The sequence below is a fragment of the Pleuronectes platessa genome, chromosome 4, assembly GCF_947347685.1.
Source record: "Pleuronectes platessa chromosome 4, fPlePla1.1, whole genome shotgun sequence".
Classification (NCBI taxonomy): domain Eukaryota; kingdom Metazoa; phylum Chordata; class Actinopteri; order Pleuronectiformes; family Pleuronectidae; genus Pleuronectes; species Pleuronectes platessa.
The window spans coordinates 7,476,502-7,501,650 of NC_070629.1; the positions used below are offsets into that span (position 1 = coordinate 7,476,502).

The 25,149-nt window shown below is 42.7% G+C and overlaps 1 protein-coding gene across 1 annotated transcript; it reads left to right on the forward strand.

The window, feature by feature from the left end:
- The first annotated feature begins 534 nt into the window (after positions 1-534).
- specc1la (sperm antigen with calponin homology and coiled-coil domains 1-like a) lies at positions 535-24,481 on the forward strand. The gene is made up of 16 exons (XM_053421220.1): positions 535-823; positions 7,786-7,948; positions 8,061-8,199; positions 9,071-10,701; positions 11,038-11,245; positions 11,500-11,573; positions 14,143-14,318; positions 14,635-14,798; positions 15,492-15,610; positions 16,241-16,331; positions 16,958-17,047; positions 17,138-17,297; positions 17,635-17,737; positions 19,474-19,590; positions 19,692-19,751; positions 20,886-24,481. The coding sequence occupies exons 2-16, from the start codon at positions 7,823-7,825 to the stop codon at positions 20,973-20,975; spliced, it is 3,348 nt and encodes a 1,115-aa protein (XP_053277195.1). The 5' UTR covers positions 535-823; positions 7,786-7,822; the 3' UTR covers positions 20,976-24,481.
- The last annotated feature ends 668 nt before the right edge of the window (positions 24,482-25,149 follow it).

Below are 25,149 nucleotides of genomic sequence, written 5' to 3' on the forward strand. Positions count from 1 at the left end.
AACAATTTTTTTTCCATTTCCATCTCTATGGGTGAAGGTGTGTGTGAAGCTCTGTAGTCTTCTGGCTCAGTTCCATGAGTCATCTGCAGACAACACGACAAAATCCAGTGTGCATCTTAAACACAGTGGAGACAGCAAAGCAGACTGTCCCTCCTGCAGTGAGTGACCCCCCTGAACTGTGCCTCCTGCAGACTGTCCCTCCTTTAAGGTTCCTCTTGCAAGGTCCCTTCTGTAGACTGCCCCTGCACAGTGTCCCTGCAGACTGTCCCTTCTGCTCTGCCCCTGCACACTGTCCCTTCTGCAGACTGTCATACTGTCGTTGCAGACTATCCCTCCTTTACTGTCCCTCTTGGAAGGTCCCTCCTGCACACTGTCCCTGCAGACTATCTCTCCTTTCCCGTCCCTCCTGCTCTGCCCCTGCACACTGTCCCTTCTGCAGATTGTCCTACTGTCTTTGCAGACTATCTCCTTTACTGTCCCTCTTGGAAGGTCCCTCCTGCACAATGTCCCTGCAGACTATCCCTCCTTTCCCGTCCCTCCTGCCCTGCCCCTGCACACTGTCTCTTCTGCAAACTGTCATACTGTCTTTGCGGACTATCCCTCCTTTACTGTCCCGGAGCCCTGATGCAGCTGAGGTGATGCAACCAGAGGAGGGGGCTGAGGATCATCCGGCTGCTGCCAGCAGAAAGGAGCCGACATTGGAGACCGATGCTGCCCGCCGCCGTGTTGAGTTGGGGGCTCGGTGAAGAGTTAGCGACCCGCCGATGGAAGTTACGGGGACTTTCACTGACCTCTCTCGGATGAAAAACTAACAGAAGGTCGGGTAAGAAGAGTTTTTCAACCCACTGACACACCGCTGTCGCTATGCCGGTGGTTATGCTAACAGTGTTAGCCTAACGCTAGCATTAGCCCCCTCACTCTTTGGTGCTGCTCACTAACAGCTGAGCTACATTAACTGAGCGAAAACAAACACAGAGACGGATAAGAAGGTCCAGTTTACCACACAGACCAGTTCTGATGGTTTCATTGATTGAAAACAGCCCATTAGTCTTTGGTTTAACATCAAACCAGATTTGAGTTCAGCTGTCAAGCTAGCTACATTAATCTGGACCTGTACTATGAATTATTCCAAAATAAGACTCGAAGATGTGTGTCAGTGTCCTTCAACATCAAATGTGGATTAATGTCACTGTTTTCTCCACAGTTTTTACTGAATGTAGTTTGTATTTCTCATGTAAAGTCAGGTTCAACTGTCATAGAGTTTTCAAAATCTCTTGATAGTCTTTGGAAAAGCTTTATCATTTGTATTATTATTTGTCATGCAGTGAATGTGACTAATACACTGCTTATCTAAGAAGGAACATATGTTATTAATTTGAAAAAATAATTTGTGTGTCTTCATTGCGATTGACTGTCTGGCCTGAGAAGCTGTCAATGTCTTTTCCATCTAGCTTTTAGATTCAAAATCTAATTAAAAACAATAGTTTGTGGGTTGTACCGGATTTGTTGTATCTTTAGTTTCGATTTTTGTTTCGGTGTAGCAGATCAGTTTCAATATAAATGCACGTTATGTGTAGTGCTTTTACTTTGAAAGCGCGTGTCCAAACAGGAAGTGGAATGACTGGAATTCCCTGCTGACCTTAAGGCTAACTAGCTAGCTAGGTTATCTGCTTGGTTTAAAGTTGCTGTTTGGTCTCTAACATGGGAGCACTGACAGCTGTTCACTCAGCACAGTGGACCAGTTGTCTTCAACTACAGGTTTGGTTGATAACGTGTGTAACCGTGTGTCTGAATAAGAAACTGTTGGGGGCTAACGTTAGCTTCGGCGCTAGGGTGGGTGTAGCCAAGAACAATGTAAATGTGCCCCCCACCTTGAGGGGAGTCAACAGTGCAGCTTTCCACTGTTTCCTGTGTGTGGTTCAAACTTTTGACTAACTGCAGAGCTCCCACCTGTGTGTGAGTGTGTGTGTGACTAAATCATCCTCACACACTCAGTCCATCATCTCTTTTTTTTTAAACCAGAGGTAACCACAGATGTTCTCCAGCTTTCCTGGAAAAGAGCAATATTTCCCAGCCCACGCTTTAAATCGGGGCTCAGGAGATGTGTCTTCAGGAAGATCTTCCTACTTGGCCTGATCTCTGCTTTTAGAGAGAAATACTTTGATGGGAACTCAGCAGTGAACTGACCCCAAGTAGCATTGAACAAGAAGATGGGAAGGGAACTTATTTCCATGACAGATTTGACACAATCACACCTTTACATAAGTTTAAAGTTAGATTTTGATAAACACGCAATATGCACACAAGGGAAAATAGATAGCAGTTATGTATACAGTGTTAACAGAGTATATATGAGCAGAATATGTGGTTGCACATTAGCCATTGAATTGCACTGATAGAGGTGACAGCTGAACAACGAATTTGAACCTGAGTGAGTTTGTAGAGCAGTTACAGAATAGGTGGATCTGGTCTACTGGGAGTAGAGCTGATTGGACAGTATTTAAGCTTTAAAGTCTTCATTTATACAAACTTTAAGTTCTGTGGATAGTCATTCTCTTCCATGTTGATGCTGATGTTGCAAAAAATGCCCCAAATTTGTTTATATATCGTCAGTGTTCTTTCACAGTAGGATTGAAATAGGTAATTATCATTATATTATAATGTTATGTCTGTATTAATAGTAAGGTATATTTAGCTAAATAAAATGAAATGGACTGTCAAATTTCTGTTGGGCTCTTCTAGACAAATCGACCACTCAACTCACTTTACAGTACATTTGACCCATTCACACATCCATTCACTATATGCTAGACTTTTGCTATCACACATCATTCACACACGGCCAATTTGGCCCTCTGGGGTTCAGTATTTTGCCCTGAATACAGACCGGAGGAGTCGGGGACCGAACCACCGACCGTCTGGTAATTGGACGACCCGTCCTGAGCCACATGAGCAATATCATTTCGAGGGTTGACGTTGTCTGCTCCGTCTCAGGAAGACTGGAGCCTGCTTGTCCTTGCACACACAGTCACCCTTGTAAGGTTTACCTTTTTTTTTTGTATTTCTTTATGGGAGACGCCTCCACAGGAAGCTGTTGTTATGGCAAGGAAGTGCCTCCCCACAGTTAAAGCACGCATAAGGAAGGAGAGCAGGGAAGGGGTATTTATGGGTTACTCGACCACTACCACCCCCGCCTCCTCCTCTTCCTAGACAGTTGTTTCTTCGGCCTCAGTCTCAGTGGCATGCTTTTGTTCAGCTGTCTGTGCAGGAACAGAACACACACTTGTTCCTTTGGCGGGCCTTGGATTGAATCCATTGCATTCATTCACACTGTAATCAAATAGTGTAGCTCTATTTAGTTTGAATCAGGATAGTTGTCATGGCTTCAAACTTAGTTTGGAGGGGCCTACATTCTGCAGCACACCCTTAGTTTTTCTTCTAAATTGGCATTTCACAATGTTGTCATGTTTTCAAATGTAAATAAAAAGTTATACCTCCTACGACATATTGCCGGTAAATAGATTTTCCCCCTTATCAGATTTATGTGTTTGGCAAAAAATCACCTAGGCTAATATTTAGGGGAATGTCTCTGTCACACGGACCTGAAGGACAACGGTCCTTTTATTTTTTGTGCAGTTTATCAAAGATATTAGCTATTTTTATCACAATGTCACGAACAGTGCAATAATGCAAAGTCACCAGGAATGTTGTTTTTCTCTATCACACAAACAACACTGTTTTGACACAGTGTGATTCAGCACAGATGTAAACTACAGTACTGCGAGTGGAACGAGTCGTTAAGAATTACCTTTTACTACACTAAATCAAAAGGTACAGGCCATTGTATATAAATCTGTATAATATATATATATATAATTCAGATATATTCATATATATATATATATATATATATATATATATATATATATATATGAATATATCTGAATTATTTAATTGGCTCTAAAACGGGATGCCGAGCTTTGTGTCGCAGGTCATGTCGACCAACATGCTAAAGTGTGCACTGCTTTGCAGAGCAGAAGAGTGAAAGAAAAAGGCAGCTGACTCTGCCCCATTTTGCTGCTCTGTTGGTCCCCAGCCTGCGCTCCCATGTCTATTCAGATCCAATGAAAAGAGTTGCGCTCTAGCTAGCAGCGCTCTGTTTCAGACCTCTGCTTTGACACTCATTCAGCTATTCAGAAAGCTGGCTGCTTGCTGAGAGCACATGTCAGTACTTAGGGAAAACGCCCTGCACAATTGAAACATCTGTGTTATGGATAAATGGATAAATACAGAGATACAAATACTACAGTAGTACACAGTTAGCAATGTAAAGACAGATGAGATTGAAAGGTTATTGCATTTTCTAATTATGACATCATAGGCACAAGGTATTACGACTGAGCCCATTTAAGCATTACTGTAATATTTCATTTCTAGAACAATGTTGTGATTATAACATAGCAAGCTGAGTCCCAGGGATTTTACCGTCTCTTATGCTGGAGCGAGTTAACTTTGTATGTTAATACAATGGGGCTTTTAGACAGTTTGATCTTTATATTTATACCCAAAAGGTTCTTATGTCAGGGCTGCACCAAATGATTATTTTCATGGATGCTTAATCAGTAAATTATTTTCTCGACTGCTAATTTGGTCTGTAAATTGTCAAAAATAGTAGAAAATTTCCTTTTAAAATATTCTAACGCTGAGGCTAATGTCACCAAATTACTTGGATTGTCTAGCCAACACTATAAAACCTTAAGATACTCAGTTAGATATCATATAACAAAAATCATCTTGATTGAAAAGCTAGACTTATTCTAATATTCGATCGAAAAAATTGCTCAAGAAATCAATTATCCTTAAAAAGTTCATGATTAAATACATCACGTGAAGTACCTGATTAATTGATTTACATTTCAGCCAGTTGGTGAATGCACACAAAGCAGAGAAGTGCTAAAGCCATGGAACATTGAAGCACAATAATATCTTTCCATGAAACTATTTATAGCTCCAGATCATAAACAACCCGTCAACATGTAATGTCTTGTTCTGGCTAAGATGCAATGATTTCTGTACATGTGTGAAAACATGTTCTTAAAGTAGGGCCATGACATAAAGCCTTCAAATTAGGAGAAGATTATATGGACAAAAATGTCAACCTCGATGAAACATTTTGTATTAATCAGTATCGATAATTATCACGATAAATGTCTCATAATTGTTTCTTTTAAGTTTAAATTATTTTAAAGAGATTTGCTCCCGAATTAATGTGGTTTCAAACTCTTCTTCATGAGCAGAGAAAGACTTGATAAATACATCTGAGGCAGATCAATCAAGTGTTACACCTCCTCACTATGCTTACACAATGCATTCACATTATATCGATATACATCAAACTTCTGTTATGTTGCTGTTGACGACAACTGTTTTATTGCTCTGCCCTAGTCCAAGCCTTGTGGGGATGAAGACATTAAATTGGAATGTTGACTGGAGCATTCTGAGTATTATTTAAAAGTTGACTTTATATGATGACCTTTTCCCTGAAGTACAGGTCTGTTTTAGTGAATATAATATACCTCTGAACTACAGAGCTGTTCAGACTGACCAGCTGACACAGTATTTGCTATGGACTTCTATTGGTTTCTTTTGTCCAGTTCATTGTAAACTTACACATAACTATCTATGGTCTCATGTGACTCATATTTTGTAGCCTAATTTTGCAAGGATGTTATTTTGAGTTCTTGATCCCCCTATTTTTATCTGTCAGTGTAATCATAAAACTCTTAGAAACTTTTCCCAAAGTGTGTGTGTGTGTGTGTGTGTGTGTGTGTGTGTGTGTGTGTGTGTGTGTGTGTGTGTGTGTGTGTGTGTGTGTGTGTGTGTGTGTGTGTGTGTGTGTGTGTGTGTGTGTGTGTGTGTGTGTGTTGTGGTTTGCTCTGATGACGTAGGTTTAGTTAATCTCTCAGCATCTACGTCACTGCAAAGGTTGCTCTGACAGAAATAACAAGTCAAATAAATATATTCTCAACACAGAAAAAATAAAACACCTTGAGAAGTCACTTACATAAGAAGACGTGGTGGTGGTTTACAGATTTAGAGTGACACATGTTCAGAGGGAACAGATGACAACAATTAGTAAAGAGTTTGTCTTGAATACAATTGTGGTGTGGTAGCAGTTTTTATGTTCTCTGGAAGTTTTAGCAGATAGAACGAGCACATTATGTGACTGATGTCCACTAATGTGTGCAGACTGCTCTGGCTGTATCAGATTTTGATTGTTGATTCGTTTTGTGTGGATTCATTTAGACAAGATTTCAAATAAAAGTTTCAGTCAGTGAATTGTCTAAACATTTATGCTGCTGCAACAAAATACTAGCATCGCAGCTTCCTCTTAAAAGTCTGCTTCACTGCTGATATCTGATTATGTTTATTTCACATCCAAACAACAAACTTCTGCTGAGGAAAACAAGAGCTCTGACTCTGAGACAGATCGGAGCTGGGTTTCCTGCGTTAAATAAATCTCTCCTGTTCATTTTTTTCCTCTTTCAACAACTCCAAGATATCCAAGTCTGTGCTAAAGCACTTACTCTTTGTCTCCGGCCGAGTCCCAAATCCCTTTTTGTTTCTATCGTCGTGGCATCGATTCATGGTCTCTGCAGACTGTAACACATGTGAACACTGGATAAGGCCTCCTGTGTTTTATACAAGGTTTTGTTGTATGGTTACAGTTTCAACACCTTGTTTACTGCCAAATGAATATTGGCAACATTTCCACAGATGACTCCAGCATAGTTACTTCATGTTTCTGCATGACATGTTACTTATTCAATACACCGGTAAAGAAATCAAGATCCTACCCTTATTGCATTTCTACTAGGAATTTTTGCAGGGTCATTAGGTTGTTTATACAGAGTAATGGTAATTGGGACCTAGTATGAATACATCTTGTTCAAACATGGCACTAAATGATTCTTTGGCAGTGAAAAATTAAATGTAGAGTATCGGAGCGGATTGGCCGGGAACCGACTCGTATTTTTTGCCTCACAAAATATGACGTTGAGTTGTAAAGGTTCGAGCTTTCACTTTGACGCGTGAGGGAATCAACTTTTCCTTTTTTGGCTCTGCTGTTGGCTCTGCACAAAGCTAGTAACAAGAAAAACGGTTTGTTTCCCAGCTTTATATGTGCTAAAGTATAATCTGCAAGAACGCACTGTCCCCACAATATACACAAATGACTGCAGCTAACCACATAGATTAATAATAATCAGTGTCCCGGAGCTGAGAGGCTTCACTGACTGTTCTATCAAAAACACACGAGAGCCATCTAGTGGAGACATTGGTTTGCCAGTGGAAGCTGAGTTCACTGTTTATCTTGCATTCCTGAATCTCGGGTGGTCTCACATCTGCCTTAAGAGCTCCAAAATGTAACAGGAGTGAAGACAGAGTGATTGAATCACAAGCAGCAGACAGGTATCCTAGAATCATAGTACAAATATGAATAAGCAGCATTTCAATCGATAATATTCCCATTAATCAATGTAGAGGCGCTAAGATGGAATTATCTAATACTCAATCACCAATTCTCTTGAATACACGTGAAATCAGAGACATGCAGATATTTCAGCATTTCTTTCCCAGCTATTGAGGAGTGAGTCAGACTCTGCTTTCTAGTGTTTTGGGAACAACCTCTGTGGAAAAAATTCCTCTTCCTCCCCTTCCAGGGAAAACTGGAGCTATCACTCTGCACACTGACATACATTACCCCCCCTCCCTCTTTGTGCACAGATTGTACTGTAAATGTATCGACATCAGAGAACACAGTATGAAGAAGTCAGTGCGGCCGGCGGTGAGTAAGGTGAGCGGCGACCGAGGGAAGGCTGAGGCCGCGGCCACCGCTGGCACCGGAAAGCCTGCAGCCAAAACCAGCAACACAGCATCACTGTCCAAGGTGAAACTCAACCTGTGATGGAGCATTCAGCAGCTTATACAAGTCATTATTTTACCATGCTTTTGTTTCTTGTATTTAAGTGATCAATGTGTCAAATGTTTTGCGCTTTCAGGTGAAAAGCAATGATGATCTCTTAGCAGCTATGGCTGGAGGGAATCCTCAGTCAAGTAATGCTGTCGCCAAGACCAAGAGAACTGCCTCTGTCGGGATTAGTGCTAACAACCTAGACAGCAAGCCAAAGACAACATCAGGTATAACTAAAAATTCTTCCCCAGATATTGATTTAATACAGTGGAAACTGCCTACAGTGATCTCTCTCTCTCTCTCTCTCTCTCTCTCTCTCTCTCTCTCTCTCTCTCTCTCTCTCTCTCTCTCTCTCTTGCTCCTGCTCTTGCTCCCGCTCTCTCTCTACCCTAACTCTCTGATTGATGTCTCTGACCCGCTACAGTTTAAACAGCCTTTGAGATGGCCGCCACATAATGATCTATACTTTTCTTGAATGAGTCAAATATTTCTGCGCTCACTCATTAATTCAGCTCGTTTTTCGCTGTGACACACCGACACAAACAGTGTCATCGGACACGTGTGTAAACTCAGACTGGGTAAAAACCACAGAAGTTTGGTGTGGTTAGGTTGGCAGTGTGCAGCGCAGATGATAGACACAAAGAGGGGCAGTAAATTACTGACAGAGCCAGTAAAAACTGAAAAAAGTGTTTGTACCAGTGCAGACCCCCCACCCCCGGGCAGAAACCCAGGGAGCCATGCACAGCTCCACTAAGTCCGCTTACATTACTAATTTGGGGTCTTTTCATACATGTTTTGATTGAAATAAATTGCTTTTACAGTTTTTACCAGATTTGTCCGTAATTCATGCTGTGTACTGCCAACTGAAACGAGCCAAACCGAGCATGCCATCTCCTCTGACACTCATAACCCTAACCCCAGTTGAACAACGTTCAGGAGATTTTCCATCTCAGACCTGGAGAAAGTCTGGAGTTTGTCACTGTGACATTTAGGCTCACCCATACGGCTCCTCTGGAGAATGCAAGAAGATTAGCTCAGTGCATGTGTTAAAGCAGATTATGTAAGAATTGTAAAGACAACCCTTTCCTCTCTTCCTAGGTACAGCATCCAAGCGTACCACATCTTCAACTTCCAAGGAGACAAATTCATCACGAGACCGTCTTCGGACATCCAGAACATCAGCCACTAAGAAGCAGTCGGTATCAGGGACTGTAGCGGGGGATTTGGCGTCTGGGAAGCGCTCTCGCAGCCAGATTCTTACAGAGTCTGAGGGCCGCATGAGCAAGTCTAAATCAGACGGCCAGATCAGTGATAAGGTAGCTTTGGAGTCTAAAGTTAAAGACCTATTGGGTTTGGCTAAAAGCAAAGAAGTGGAAATCTTACACCTGCGTAGTGAACTGAGGGACATGAGGGCCCAGCTTGGGTTTGGAGGGAAAGAAGAGCCACCGCAGGAAGAAGCTAGTGAGGAAGAGAAGCCCCACGTCTCAGCCATCACAGCCGCTGATGTGGAGTCCACTCTGATTCTTCTACAAGAGCAGAACCAGGCCATCAGAGAGGAGCTCAACCTGCTGAAGAGTGAGAACCGCATGCTGAAAGACAGACTCAATGCACTGGGCTTCTCTCTGGAGCAGAGGCTGGACAGTTCTGACAAACTGTTTAACTACGCCTCGCTGAGCCCAGACCTGGCAGCAGGCAGTGGGCAGAGTGATGGTGGAGGCACAGGTACGCTGACCTCCTCAGTGGAAGGCTCCGCCCCGGGCTCTTTGGAGGATCTGCTCACGGGACACCAACATGGAGGCTCGGCGGACAACCTCGACAGTGAATCGAGTGAGGTCTACCAGGCCGTCACCTCCAGCGACGACGCTCTGGATGCCCCCTCTGGAGCCTCCTCGTCATCTGAGTCTGAGTGTGCCCCCAGCAGGGAGTGCTCACGGAGGGGCAGCAGTGGTACTGCCAGTGAGGTGTCTGTGGCCTGTCTGACTGAGCGCATCCACCAGATGGAAGAGAACCAGCACAGCACTGCTGAGGAGCTCCAGGCCACGCTACAGGAGCTGTCCGACCTGCAGCAAATCACCCAGGAGCTAAACGGGGAGAACGAGCGGCTCGGCGAGGAGAAGTTGATCCTCATGGACTCCTTGTGCCAGCAGAGCGACAAGCTGGAGCTCTACGGTCGCCAGATTGAGTACCTGCGCTGTTTGCTGGATGAGCATCATATATCGTATGTGCTAGAGGAGGACATCAAGAGTGGCCGGTACATGGAGCTGGAGCAGCGTTACGGTGACCTGGCAGATAACGCCCGCTTTGAGAGAGAGCAGCTGCTGGGAGTGCAGCAACACCTGTCCAACACGTTAAAAATGGCCGAACAGGACAATGCCGAAGCCCAGGAGATGATTGGAGCGCTGAAGGAGAGGAACCACCAGATGGAGCGCATCATGGATTCAGAGAGACAGGACCGGAATGCCATGGTGGCCGTACTCGATGAGTACAAGGTGGCGGTGAGCAGTGACCAGGCAGAGCTGAGCCACTGCAGAGCCCAGCTGGACCATGAGAGGCACAGGGTGGCCGAGCTGTACTCTCTGCACACTGCAGGGGACAAAAATGACATCTGCCAGCTGCTGGAGGGTGTTCGGCTGGGGAAGGAAGAGGCTGAGGCCAAAGCTGCAAAAATGCAGAAAGAGCTGGAGCAAGCCCACGTTGAACTCAAAAGGATGCAGGAGACTTTCAGTAAGGTCAGTTGAAATGTAATGTGTGGGTTAAAGATGCAAAGGAGGATGCAAGACTTTGTGTTTAACCAAAATAAGGGCTTCATTGTCAATGATCAATCCATGGTTTTACTTTAAAAAATCTCACAAATATAGTGGTCTATACTCTACAACAGTCCCCATTTGTACCTCCCCTGTGAACCACCAGAGAGAGAATAACTGTGCACATATCACAAATCAAGACTGTAAATAATCCATCTTGTTATGTTATAATAAGACATTCCTGAAGCTTTGCTGCACATTAGTCAGATAATTTCTTCATGGCCTGTTAATAATGAAATACTCTTCATCCTGTGTTTGCAGCTGGACAGGGAATACAGAGAGTTCCAGCAGCAGGTGCAGCAGCAGATGTCCGAGCAGGATCACGCTCTGGAGAAGCAGCGTCTGGATCTGAAGGAGAGAGAGACGGAGATCGCAGACATGAAGGAAACCATCTTTGAGCTTGAGGATGAGGTCGAGCAGCACCGAGCTCTCAAACTGCACGACAACCTCATCATCACAGACCTCGAGAGTGAGTGGGTTGGAAACGCACTCTGTAGATAACCTGAGGGCAAACTTCTTCTAAAGGCCTAACATTGACTGGGTCGGAGGTTTATACACCCTCATGTTCAGTCATTTCGAGATTCAGTTTTGTAAAAGTAAAACCAGCATATTCTCACACCTTCATTCTGCTCTGTAAGATTTAATCTCCTGAGGCGTGTGTTACTCTGTGTGTTTCTCTTGATTCTTTACCGCCAAGCGTCAACTTGTTTCTTCTCGTTTCAGACTCTGTTAAGAAGCTTCAAGACCAGAAGCACGACATGGAGAGAGAGATTAAGATTCTTCACCGCAGACTGAGGGTAAGGATGCTGCTCCGGGGGGACTGAGTTAACCTCGAGTCAAATACCTTTTGCGTAGAACTTGTTTGCTTTGAATTAGGGCTGCAAACCAGTGGTAGCAAATCGGCCAATGCCGTGCTGCTTACAATACAGCAGAGACAACTACAGTGCCTTGCATAAGTATTCACCCCCTTTGGACTTTTCTACATTTTGTCATGGTATAACCACAGATTAAAATTTATTTCATCGTGAGTTTATGTAATGGACCAACACAAAATAGTGCATCATTTGGAAGTGGGGGGAAATATTACATGGATTTCACAATTATTTACAAATAAAAATCTGAAAAGTGTTGAGTGCATATGTATTCACCCCCTTTACTGTGAAACCCCTAACAAAGATCTGGTGTGACCAATTGCATTCACAAGTCACATTTGCAAGTCACATAATTAGTAAATAGGGTCCACCTGTCTGCAATTTAATCTCAGTATAAATACACCTGTTCTGTGACGGACTCAGAGTTTGTTGGAGATCATTACTGAACAAACAGCATCATGAAGACCAAGGAGCTCACCAAACAGGTCAGGGATAAAGTTGTGGAGAAATATGAAGCAGGGTTAGGTTATACAAAAATATCCAGAGCTTTGAACATCTCTCTGAGCACCATAAAATCCATCATAAGAAAATGGAAAGAATATGGCACAACCGCAAACCTACCAAGAGGAGGCCGTCCACCCAAACTGAAGAGTCGGACAAGGAGAAAATGAATCAGAGAAGCAACCAGGAGGCCCATGGTTACTCTGGAGGAGTTGCAGAGATCCACAGCTGAGGTGGGAGAATCTGTCCACAGGACAACTATTAGTTGTCTACTCCACAAATCTGGCCTTTATGGAAGAGTGGCAAGAAGAAAGCCATTGTTGAAAGGGATCCATAAAAAATCCCGTTTGGAGTTTGCCAGAAGCCATGTGGGAGACACAGCAAACATGTGGAAGAAGGTGCTCTGGTCAGATGAGACCAAAATGGAACTTTTTGGCCTCAATGCAAAACGCTATGTGTGGCGAAAACCCAACACTGCCCATCACCCTGAGCACACCATCCCAACAGTGAAACATGGTGGTGGTAGCATCATGCTGTGGGGATGCTTCTCTTCAGCAGGTACAGGGAAACTGGTCAGAATAGAGGGAAAGATGGATGGAGCCAAATACAGGGAAATCCTTGAAGAAAATCTGATGCAGTCTGCAAAAGACTTGAGACTGGGGCGGAGGTTCATCTTCCAGCAGGACAATGACCCTAAACATACAGCCAGAGCTACAAAGGAATGGTTTGGATTAAAGAATGTTAATGTCTTAAAATGGCCCAGTCAAAGCCCAGACCTCAATCCAATAGAGAATCTATGGCAAGACTTGAAGATTGCGGTTCAAAGACGGTCTCCATCCAATCTGACTGAGCTTCATCTTTTTTGCCAAGAAGAATGGACAAACCTTTCCATCTCTAGATGTGCAAAGCTGGTAGAGACATTCCCCAAAAGACTTGCAGCTGTAATTGCAGCGAAAGGGGGTTCTACCAAGTATTGACACAGGGGGGTGAATACTTATGCACCCAACAGATGTCAACTTTTTTGTTCTCATTATTGTTTGTGTCACAATAAAATGTATTTTGCACCTCCAAAGTACTATGCATGTTTTGTTGATCAAACGGGAAAAAGTTTATTTAAGTCTATTTGAATTCCAGTTAGTAACAGTACATAATGGGAAAAAGTCCAAGGGGGGTGAATACTTATGCAAGGCACTGTATATGACCCAGGTCATCAATAGTTTAGGAACACTTTACATTAAATCTTTCAAACAAAGCTGATTTCAAGTGACACAATTCAAGTTCATATCTATATATAACACTATTCTGACTAGTTTAAACTTAATTTAAGGTATATTGAATTGAGGCAAATTTAAGAACATGAACTAAGACTAGTCAGAATGAATAGGTAGATATCTGAAACTGAAATTATATTCATAATTAAGTTGCAGATATGTGTAATACATAGAAAAAGAGCATTTTACAAGAAGTCGAGGATGTTGCTTTTCAAATAAACTGATAAAAAGACAAAAGCTAAATTTGATCCTTTCAAATTTAGCTTTTTATCCGATTTATAATTAAAAATGACTGACAGATTAATCTATTATCAAAATAATTGCAGCCCTTCTTCTAATACATTCTTCTAATACATTAGAAGAAGGACAAACTACTAAATTTTCTTCTCACTAACTAGTAAATGTGTCTGAAAAAACATATCTAGTTTCACAGGAAACCAGTATCTTGATGATCTTATTTAGCATTAGCGTTGTTCAATCTGCTTTATCACCAGTGGATTAAATGAGTTTGAGAGATGTTGATTGTAGTGACAGACACACAGAGAATTATCACCTGAATTTGCAGTTTCCCTCCACAGATCTTCATTGCATCTTATGTTTTAATTTACTGTCACTAATCCAATCAGCCTGGTCTCAGACCCGACTACTTTACTGAGCGATTATTTCATTTAGCCGCAATAATGTTCAATTCTCGAATGTTGCGTATGTGTGTGCGTCTGCAGGAGGAGTCAATGGAGTGGCGTCAGTTCCAGGCTGATCTGCAGACAGCCGTCGTCATTGCTAATGACATCAAGTCGGAAGCGCAGGAGGAGATTGGAGACTTGCGGCGCCGGCTGCAGGAAGCGCAGGAGAAGAATGAGAAGCTCGGCAAGGAGCTGGACGAGGTCAAGAGCCGCAAGTAAGAGCCACAGAGAGACGCCTGGAACCGCTCCAGCATTCACGCTGACTTTGTCTGTCTAATGTTTCTACAAACAAAAGGAGGGGACATGTAACTGCTTATTCGATTATGATGCGGGATGCTCAGCAGTGAGGTTCACGTCCATTTGTCTGAGATGAACAGTAGAAAAAAGACAATCACCAATCAAAAGACAGACTAATTCATAATATATTTTAATCTTTTTTTTCTTCATAATATAAGTTACGGAATATGAGCCATACTCAAACCATAGTGTAAGGTGTATATGTGCTCTGAGTAGATATTGTATGCTTCCCAGGCAGGACGAGGAGAGGGGCAGAGTGTATAACTACATGAATGCAGTGGAGAGAGACCTGGCTGCTCTCAGACAGGGGATGGGTCTCAGCCGGCGTTCTTCCACCTCCTCAGAGCCTTCGCCCACCGTCAAAACACTCATCAAGAGCTTCGACAGCGCCTCACAAGGTACCACACATTTCTCATTTGATATTTTCTTGCTAATTGTTTTTTCGTATTTAAAACGCGTGTTTGTGCGTGTGTAGTTGGTACTTAATCCTTATTCTTCCCAATGCTCTTTGATCTTTAATTTAAGTTTTGAGTGTGTATTACTGTTTCAAAGAGTGAAGGAACAAAATGACAGTCTTGGGAACGAGTGCAGTGCCTGTTCTAACCTGCCTGTTGTGAATGGGCTGTTAACTTGTACTGTGGTGAGGCTGGTTGCAGCTTTCTGTCTGAAACTGTATAAGTGACCTGCGGTAAACTTAGAGCGGCTTGACTCAGCACGTTGCTCCTCTGAACCTGCCCTTTGTCATTAACTGCTGTTGTTGTGCCTGATCATGTCACCTACTTGTATGAGTCCCAGCAGCTGCTGGTAAAGAGGGCTGGTCGCCTGTTTAGTCATGGTCTGTTAGTAATGAATGTGCACATGTAAAAAATCCCACCAAATTTGACATTGCTCTTAATAACACGCATGCCAAGTGTGAAGCAGATAGATGTGCGTTCCACATACAGACAGAAAGCCATTTCTTGAATTAGTAGACAGATGCTAATAACAATTTTAGTAATATCACACAAATGTAGGGTTGTATTTATTTCGTACCTAGAGTTAAACCTGTTCCACAGCCACAGACTAACTGTCCTGTCCGTGTGTTAACTTAGGTCCGCCTTCCAACGGCGCCTCTGTAACTCCCACAGCCTCGGCTGCCCCAATACCACGCACACCCCTCAGCCCCAGTCCCATGAAGACGCCTCCAGCAGCGGCTGTTTCTCCCATTCAGGTACAGGAGGGAAGACACTGTCTTTATATGTTACTAAAATGTCATTTTCACCTGTTTTGAGATGAGATGAGATGAGATGAGATTTATTATTTGGCCTCACTCTACAGAATGTTAAACGACATCCCTTAGATAATTCTGTCAACCCAATCGAGAACGCAGAGTGTAGTTTTCCACAGACCAAAGATGCCAGAACACAGATATGTTTAGTTTACTATCCTGTATGAACAAACAAAAGAATCAAATCCTCACATTTTTGAGTTTTTGCTTGAAGAATGAATCAAATGATGAATCAGTTACCCAGCACTCTGCAGTGAAAGTCACACATCCAAAACGTGAGCCAGCTATAGCAGCTGTTTGTAGCTTTCTGACATCTGTTCTTTCAGATAATCTAATGATTCTTTTATCATTAGTTTTTTATCTGAAGAAACTAGGCAATGTCATACTTTGTCATACAATTCGCCGAAACTTTAAATCACCAACTTTGGGAATTTTAATGGGTCGGTGTCAAAAATAACAAAACAACCAAAAATGTAACATACTACATTTCACAATGTATTTATCTCTCAGCACTATATATGGAATTTGTTATACAGACAACTATTAATTATTATGTATTTAATCTTGTTTCAGAGACACTCCATAGCAGGGTCTATGTCAGCAGCCAAGCCGCTCTCGTCACTGAGTGATAAGAGGCCCAGCTACACAGACATCACCATGCCAGGTGAGTCAGCCGTCACTATCATGATTCAATAATAATGATACCTACTTAATTTCAGAACTATTGTTCTCAGTAATTTAAGAAAAACTGTCAAAAGGAAAAGGGCAGAATTGTGTACTTTGAGTTATGAGTCACACACAGGATATGGCTGTCCCCTGCTGTTCTTCTGTTCCTCACAGTGAACTATCAAAATGTTAAACGTGAATGGACGGGACAATCTCATGAGAAATAGAGCAAGTGTGTTTCCCTAGAGGCCTGGAGTTGGGAGCTAGCAGGTTTACAGCATGCTGATGTTATTTTTTAAGTTCATCAAAACACTAGAGTGGATGATAAGAGGGAAATAATGAGCCACCACGTAGTATAGATTTTCCCTCGGTTCATTCTCACCAGTAATGAGTTCAAGTATTTCATGTGAACGTGCAGACTCGGCTGTAGCCTCCCAAGTTCCGTTTATTTTCCTCTGATTTATAGTTTTCTTGCCGAGCGAGTCGGCCTTGTGCATCGGCCTCGTGCGTCGGTAGTCCGTGAACTCTGAGGGGCTGGAATGTGACCCTGTAACATCTTGTTTCCGAGGAAGTCGCTTACAGTAACACTCTCTATATGATGTAAATACTGTGATGTATCCACAGCTGAGCACCTCCTCAGGGGAACCCCGGCCAGCCGACCACCAGCAGCCCTCCAGAGGGTCTCCAACATGGACTCCACCAAGACAATCTCAGGTTAGTGTTGAGGGTTGAATTACAAACAGTACCTCACTCTCCATTTTAGTCAAAAAAGCAGCTTGTAATGGTCTCCCCTGTCCCTAACAGTGTCCCGCAGGAGCAGTGAAGAGATAAAGAGGGAAATGTCGGCCCAAGACGGGGCCTCCTCATCCTCCCTGATGGCTATGTCTGCAGCTTCCTCTCCGCTCTCGCTGTCCTCCTCCTCTCCCACCGCCTCCATCACCCCCACAGCACGCAGCCGTCTGAGGTACATCCACCCAGAGCACTGCCTCACCTGCATGTGGGGATACTGGTAGAAGTGAATCATGGTTTTAGCGAATGTGCTCAAGCTGCTAGTTTATTTTCAGTGTGTTTCCATTCCCGTCAGAGATTTTAATCTGTCAACTGCTTGGGTGAAATCATGTCTTTGTACCGTTGTTGTTATTGGGCTACCAACAAAACATACAACCCAAGTGATGTCAGCTTCCCTAGCTTACTAAGCACACTAGCTTACCGTATACAATATTTTCTGCTCTAATTTGATAAATCTTTAAAAACGGTGGTAAGGTTTGTTTATATGTCTTTTGTGTGTGTGTCTAATACAGAGAAGAGAGAAAGGACCCGTTGTCGGCACTGGCCAGAGAATACGGAGGCTCCAAAAGAAATGCTTTGCTTAAGTGGTGCCAGAAGAAGACTGAGGGATACCAGGTAGATCACCATCCTGTGGCTGGTTTGCACCAGACAGTCAAATATAACGCTTCTGCAGGAAAGTTAATTAGTCTGTAGAGTTACAAAGACATGAGCTAACTAAACTTCTGTATTCTGGTTCTCATTGAAGCTAGTGGTTTGAAACTAACACCCAAATCCAGTGGCAGCTCCATGATCTTTCCAAATCAGGGGCCAAAGGGGCCTCAATTTAAAAGGGGGGAGGGGGTGGGGGAGTACATGTCTAACGTCCATGCACATTTCCTGATTCAGTAAGGTGCACATTTAAGTCATTCCTTGTTTCCTGTTAGCTCTACATATTTGAACAAAGCCATTAAATATATTTAGTCCCTTTTAATTCTGCACTTCAAAAAAGCTTAGAAAAAAAAGATCTTAATAAATTGTCGTATTCATTGTTGTTATTGTTTTTTTTATGTCTAATTACATGACAAAACATGGAATATTGTTTTGTTGTACTTGAAACTGTGAAACAATTAAACAGGACATCAAGTCATAGCAATCTGTGTTACTGTCATTAGCGACAGGTCGTAACATAGGATCAACAGCCTGATTAAAAGGTCACTCTTTCCTTCATGGCAGGATGAAGTGCTTATATCAAATCTGTATTTTGTGGCATAATGCCAGTTCCCATCAACAGTAACAAGATGATTTATTGTAAAGTTAAGATGCAGCGGTTGATTGAGTGACAAAAACAATCAGCAGCACATGAAGTCAGCACCAGACACTCTACCACTGGTTTATGATTTTTACAGTAGAATTATTATTATTATTATTATTTATTTTTATAATTTCTACTGATGTTCATGTCTGTTTGGGTGCTTAGTTACAATTCTGCAAAATATGAAAAGCAGGTCAACATTGTCTTTGGTTGTAATTAGAGCTGATTGTGATAACTTTGTTATTAAAAAAGTGTGGTGTATTAAAGAGGCCAATAGTTGAGTAACTACAGTGTGAGGGAAAATGTTCATCTTCATCTGCTTAACTGTATCTTAGCAAGTGACGAGTCTGATGCAGCTTCCTGATCTGTGAGATTTCACAGATTTCGATCAAGACGACCACAGTGTTGCATCATTCCTGAAACAGTTGACTCAAATGGAAGAACGTCTGCTCAAACATGGGCAGAGACTATAAAGGCCAAAGCATTGACTTACAATTCACTTAAATGGCGATCAGCGGGTTTGAGACACTTGCCACACTGAAGTGATGTTTACCCCTTTTAACAGATGAAGGTCATGGTTACTATGGCACCTCATGCCCTCTCCAGGAAGTGTGCAACATTTAACACATCCTGTGATGCGCCACAGACAGAATCATGAGGCTTTCTCCGAATCACTGTGCACTATCTAGATTACTTATTGTATGTGACAGTGACCAGACTCGAGCATCAAGGTACAAATAACCTCAGTGTTTGTTTGCAGCAACGGCTGTAAATCTGTTATTTCTAAAGGTCAGATGAAAGTTGATGGTGTAAAAGGTGATAAATGTCATTTTGATTCTTGGAATTACACTTTTAATGGTTATATCATTGTAGATATTCCCATGACAAGTAAAAAATACCATGCCCATATAAGCACCCAGTGATATTCAGGAACTGGTTTAAAATGTTGCTCCCTCTTAGTTTGAATAAGGAGCAGAAATTGGGTTTCTATCGATTTAAAACTGTTAATGTTCTGTCTGATGAAATCAAAGTGTAACTGGATCGTCACTCTGTTTTTCAGAACATTGATATCACCAACTTCAGCAGCAGCTGGAACGACGGCCTGGCCTTCTGTGCCGTGCTCCACACTTACCTGCCTGCACACATCCCCTACCAGGAGCTCACCAGCCAAGACAAGGCAAGTGGAGTTCAGAGGAAAAACACAAACTCTCATTATCAGCCCCTTTTATACCTAATGTGTGTTAAATCATTTCATTTCTTCTCTCTTCCCTTCCTCAGAGGAGAAATTTCTCCTTAGCTTTCCAGGCTGCAGAGAGTGTGGGCATCAAATGCACTTTGGTAAGTCCTTTGAAATAATTTATTTTGATTAATATAAGTAAACGTTAAAAACTGGATGAACTCTTCCCCTACTTCAAGGAAAGAATACTTTACCTTAATTGTACATAATGTATACTCTAAGGAATGTGCACACAAACATGTACGCAGATTATGTTGTCTTTTCTCTCCGCTTTTGGAAAGCAGCATGCTTGTGCTTGTCCCCTGGGTTTCTTGTCTTGATTTGAAGAATTATTATTTTATCCATTCTAATCTAATAGGCATTCGCCAGGTCACATTGTTAATAAATGTTATTCACTGTCTGACACACTCGATGATTAGCCTGACATGAACTACAGTAGGTTTTTGTGATTGATGTTTGTCAGCTGTTCTGCTTGGAGCCTCATAAACCTCATTGACCTGCTGCTGTGCCAGTCATTACGAACTGAAGCTGTGCAACCAAACATTGTACAAACCCCTCATAACTTTCAAAAAGTCATGATTTTGATGCCATCTGCTTTTGGTTTAGACAAATGTGTTATGTGTTTCATGTTAAATCTACATACATCTACCAGCCACATCTTGTGTTCTTCACTAGCAGCTGAAGTTAACTGAGTTATTATGGAGGTTGTTCAGAGTACACTCACCAAATGAATAGTCAGTGATCTTGTTAAGTAAAACAAATGGTGAAATTTTGTTGTTTTAATAGTTTGAGCTGTATTTTTTCGGCGCTGACAGAAGCCCCCAATTAGCTCCCAGTTGGCTGACATTAATCACTATCTTCCATCCTTGTGAGACACGATCAGTGAGTTTCAACGCAGAGTCAAAGACTCATCTGATTTCCAACCTGCTGGAAATCGAGCTGTTGACATCTCCAGCCGTCTTGGAGCCAGGCTCGATTAGTTCAGACAGAAAAGGGACTGTGTTGTCCACTGAACCATTTTACCTCCTCCACCTGGTTTGTCATTCTGAGAGGGAGAACAGGACTATCTTTCACACTCATCATCATGTCTTTCCTCGCCTGGGATTTCTCCTGGTGAGACCGAGTGTGTCATACAATATGAACTCATCACAACCGATCACACATCAGGAAGTCTCGAGTGTGAACTTCACAGTGATCTGCCGACTTTGAAGGCGTGCTTTGTTTTTTCATTGCAGGACATAAATGAGATGGTGCACACAGAGAGGCCGGACTGGCAGAGTGTCATGACTTATGTCACAGCCATCTACAAGTACTTTGAGACCTGACTTCACCGCCTCATCCACCCTCCTCCTGCAGTGCAGTCGGTGCCACGCCAGCCCTCCTGAGCTCTCAGCGACCTTTCAACACCACAATCAACTGTTATACCTCACCGAGCCCCTCCCCACACCACAGGGACACCCAGTCACGCTGCATGCCTCACCTCAGTATTTTACAACAATAAGGGCAGACCAGAACCTCACTGGAAGCAACAGCTACTCCATCCTTCCACTACAGCATAGGAGGCGCTTTGTGTAGCATTATGTTCCAAGGGCTCGTCTGTTTGTCTGCTGTTAGACTAGTACGTCATTAGAATGGACTGGAGTGACGACGTGGAGCCAAGTGTGACCTGACCAGCTTTCAAATCCTTTAGATGATCTTTGGCTTCAGTTCATATCTGAAGCAGCAGAATGGAGAGGAAGCCAAGAGTCTCAGTGCCTTCTACCTGGCTCTTCCGCTCAACTGCTCCGCCACTCTTAACCCATTTTCACGTCTGTCAAAGGGGGATTCCAGCAAATCTGACTTTAATTGTTCTCATTTGCAAGAGGAGATAATTTCATAAACAAAATCCTTTTGTTTGATTCAAAAAGTTAATAGTGTTGGAATTCCCCCCCCCCCCCCCCCAAAACCCTGTAAATTCCCTTTGAAACAGGTCGGACGGACGCAGCCTTTTTTGCACCAGACGTTACAGTGCGATGCAGATACCTGTCGTTCATTGGATAAAGTGCCTGTGTGGCTTTTGACGAGCTCTGTCCGTGAGCCAAACCTGCGCAGAGGCAGCGTGGAAGTGTCTTTTCACTACAGTCTGTGAAGCCAAACGCCAGAGGAGTTGTTGCCAAATATATTCCAGAGCCTTTCAATGGTCGATCTCTGGCTTTCTGGTCATCAGGACAGACCGACGCTGCATGCAGCTTCCCCATCTGATCATTGTGACTTTTTCAAGCACAGAAATATGCTACGTTGTACGACACTACTACACTTACGTTGATCAGCCATGACATCCTCTGATAACAGATTCATGAAGGTGGATTAATAGTCATATGATATGTGTGGAATTTTGAACGCTAATCTTACAACTTTATAATGTGAGTGTTTGCATTTTATAGGCCTGCATTTTGCCATCTTGCACTTAGACTTTCTTTAGGCACATACAGCATAATTTCATCATAACCAAAGGATGAGTGAGTAGACGATAGTTTTCTCTCATAAAGTGTGTTGTGGTTGACTAGATAAGTTCTGTTTAGATTAGACAGCCTTAAACCTTTATCAGCCTGAGGCATTAATTAAAGTAAATAGTCTCTTACCCTAGGGACTTAATGTGGGGAGAATGTGCTCCAGTTTGTTTGGAAACCAGCTGACAGATATTCAAGTGAAGGACACGTGTTCGTAGGTCAATGCAGCGTCTCATTACAGAAATAGTTCAGTTATTTGGGAAATACATATATTACCCTCCTTTCAGAGAGATGGATGAGAAGGTTGATGCACCTGTCATGCCTGTATCGTACATATGAAGCGAGAGCAGTCAGCTGGTTAGCTGAGCATGAAGACAGAATCAAGGCCCACTCATACATTCGTGTGAACCTCCAATCTGTGCGAGCGAGGAGGCGAATTAAACATTTGCTTCCTTTGTCAAAAAGCGCTGCGTGGCAATGTTTGGTGAACCTCTATGTGCGTTATTCACTTCACATTTGTGTATGTGCGTCCATACCCTGAGGGTGAATCAGCTAGCCTGGCTTGCACCCCAGGTGACAGAATCCACCTGCCAACACCTCAAACCTTCTCCGTGTAAAAAAGATAAGTTGTAGTTTCCCTGGTGGTTACATGCTCATTTTGGTTTGACTTTTATTTGTAGCTTTAAAGGTGCTGAAGGGCAGATTGTCACTTTTTGACAGCTGTTTCCACTCTTGACACTAAGCCCAGCAGCTGCCTGTACTTTCCTGTTTGACTAACAAGCATATCAATCTTCTCGTCTAACTCACGGCAAGAAGAATCTAAATTTATTTTGCACGTCAAGGATAAAACATGCACAAGTGATCGGAGAATCCATTGTGCCACTGTCTGACTGTGTGTTGATGCTGTGTTCGACAGGTAGTTTTGAAGTTCTTAGTGTGATTATCACTTCAGAGAAGCAGTGTAGCACAGTGTCGTTTCATTTGTCGAATTTCAGTCAGTTAACTGTGCCTCATACAAGCTGTATTTATTTGCATGGTTTCCAATCATTGATGTGAGGTCACTGCTTTATTTGTGTGTCTAAAGTGTATCTGAATTCATTAGAGCTGACAGTAAGTAGATGCTCCGAGATGAGCTTTTCTGTGTTCCACACTAAACGCTTGCCTTAACAGTTCAGTTGAATTCCTGTGAGTAACTGTGACGTTTCTGACCGCGGCCGTCTCCGCTCACCAGGCACGTGTGACAGTGACAGAGAGTTTTCTGAACCAAGATTCCTCTTGTTTGTTCCTCTCGAGAAACTAGTTGGGTTCAACACTTTAAAGTTGGTTAAACTTTTCACATGTGCCTGGTAAAGGTGACTACACACTCTTTCGATTCGGAGCAGATGGCAGTTTCCTGCTGGCAACAATAGCATCGTCAACAGAAACCACATTGTAGCCACAACACCACTGTGTGTACAGACGCATCAGCCATTCAGTGATTTCAAGTCAGCACACAAGCCTGCAGCAGTGACACTTTCATTTTAAGTTCAAGTGTGTGAGTGAGTTATTTAATGACATTTGAAAGCACTGGCTCTCTGTTGATGGGTTTTTGTGATGCCATGATGCGGAGGATTATCAGCCAGCTGTTTTATTGTGTTCTGCTCAATTCCACCACCGGGCCCCACGTGTTTTATCGCTCCCGACAGGAACATCTGAGAGCTCCAGAGAGATTGGATGCCTCTCTCCATCCTGGAAGCGGATTGTGTTTTGATCGCGCTTAAGTGATCCCGGGGACTTTTACGAGGTCCAGCGCGTGCTGATGTGGAGTAATTGATGAACATTGTGCCTCAGCCTGCTGAGGAGGGACCAGACGGCTGGCGAAGGCTTGGAGGCACATTCCACCTCCACACCAGCAGCCGTGAGGGAAGTGTTACATCGTCTGGGACCCGAGATGATGCCCTTAAAGTGTAAAGCTTTACCGAAGCAAATGTGAACATGTCTGTTATGAGTTTAATGGGTCCACTTCATTTACAGCTACATTTATGTTTACTTGAAAATGCTCTGAGAATTCCACTGAACCTGCTCTAGTTTCTTTTTGTTTCCATGTTGCCTTGTTTCTTTTTCCTCCCTTAAGAGCAAATCCTGATCACGCATCATGCAGTGCTCAAAAGTTCCCATGGCAAAGTTAAAGCTGAACGAATAAGTGTGCGTGTCTGTGTGAGTGTGCGTGTGTGTATAAAAGGGACTAAGCTACAGTATTAAGTGCACACTATGATGATAATCAGTTGTTTAATAAAAGGTCATCTGGTTTTATGTTGCTTAATTTTTTTGGGCAATAGTAATAAAAGGCCATATGAAACAACCAGGTTTGTGTGTGTGTGTGTCATTGTCTTAACGAATCAGTTTCAAGTTCACCTGGTTATATTTGTATTCCACTTATTGATAAATTATGAAAAGTGTGTTACATTTATACAATAATTAGTGAGTAGAGCTAATTTTATGAGCACTTTTTACAGACCGAGTCCAGTACAGTGCATAGAGAGACATATCTGGTACATCACCTAGCTGAATTTAAACTGGTATTTTTTAAACTGGTTTTTGAATGATTCCAAACAATAAGCAAACCTAAAGATATTGATCGTGCACCTTCACAACAAGTCTTTACATTGGTGCATGGGATAAGTACTATATATAATTCAGTAATATGTAATCATTGAAGACTTTCACAAGGCTAATAACTGGATAGATGGCCCCTGGTATAAGAAGAGGTCCAGATAAACGACTTGATGGAGTGGTCTCTTTAGCAGTGAGACATGAACAGACTCATCTGTGCACACAGCACGGCAGCTTTTAACGGGTCCCCCCTGGAGAGGAAACATCACAATCAGCCTGAATATGGTTTATGAGGAGGGAAGTGTGTGTGTGTATTCATGTTGTGGGGACCTTAATCTGTTTACACAGTCACATTATGAGGACATGTCTCCATTGTGGGGACAAAAAGCAAGTCCCCATTAAGTAATCAAGACATTTT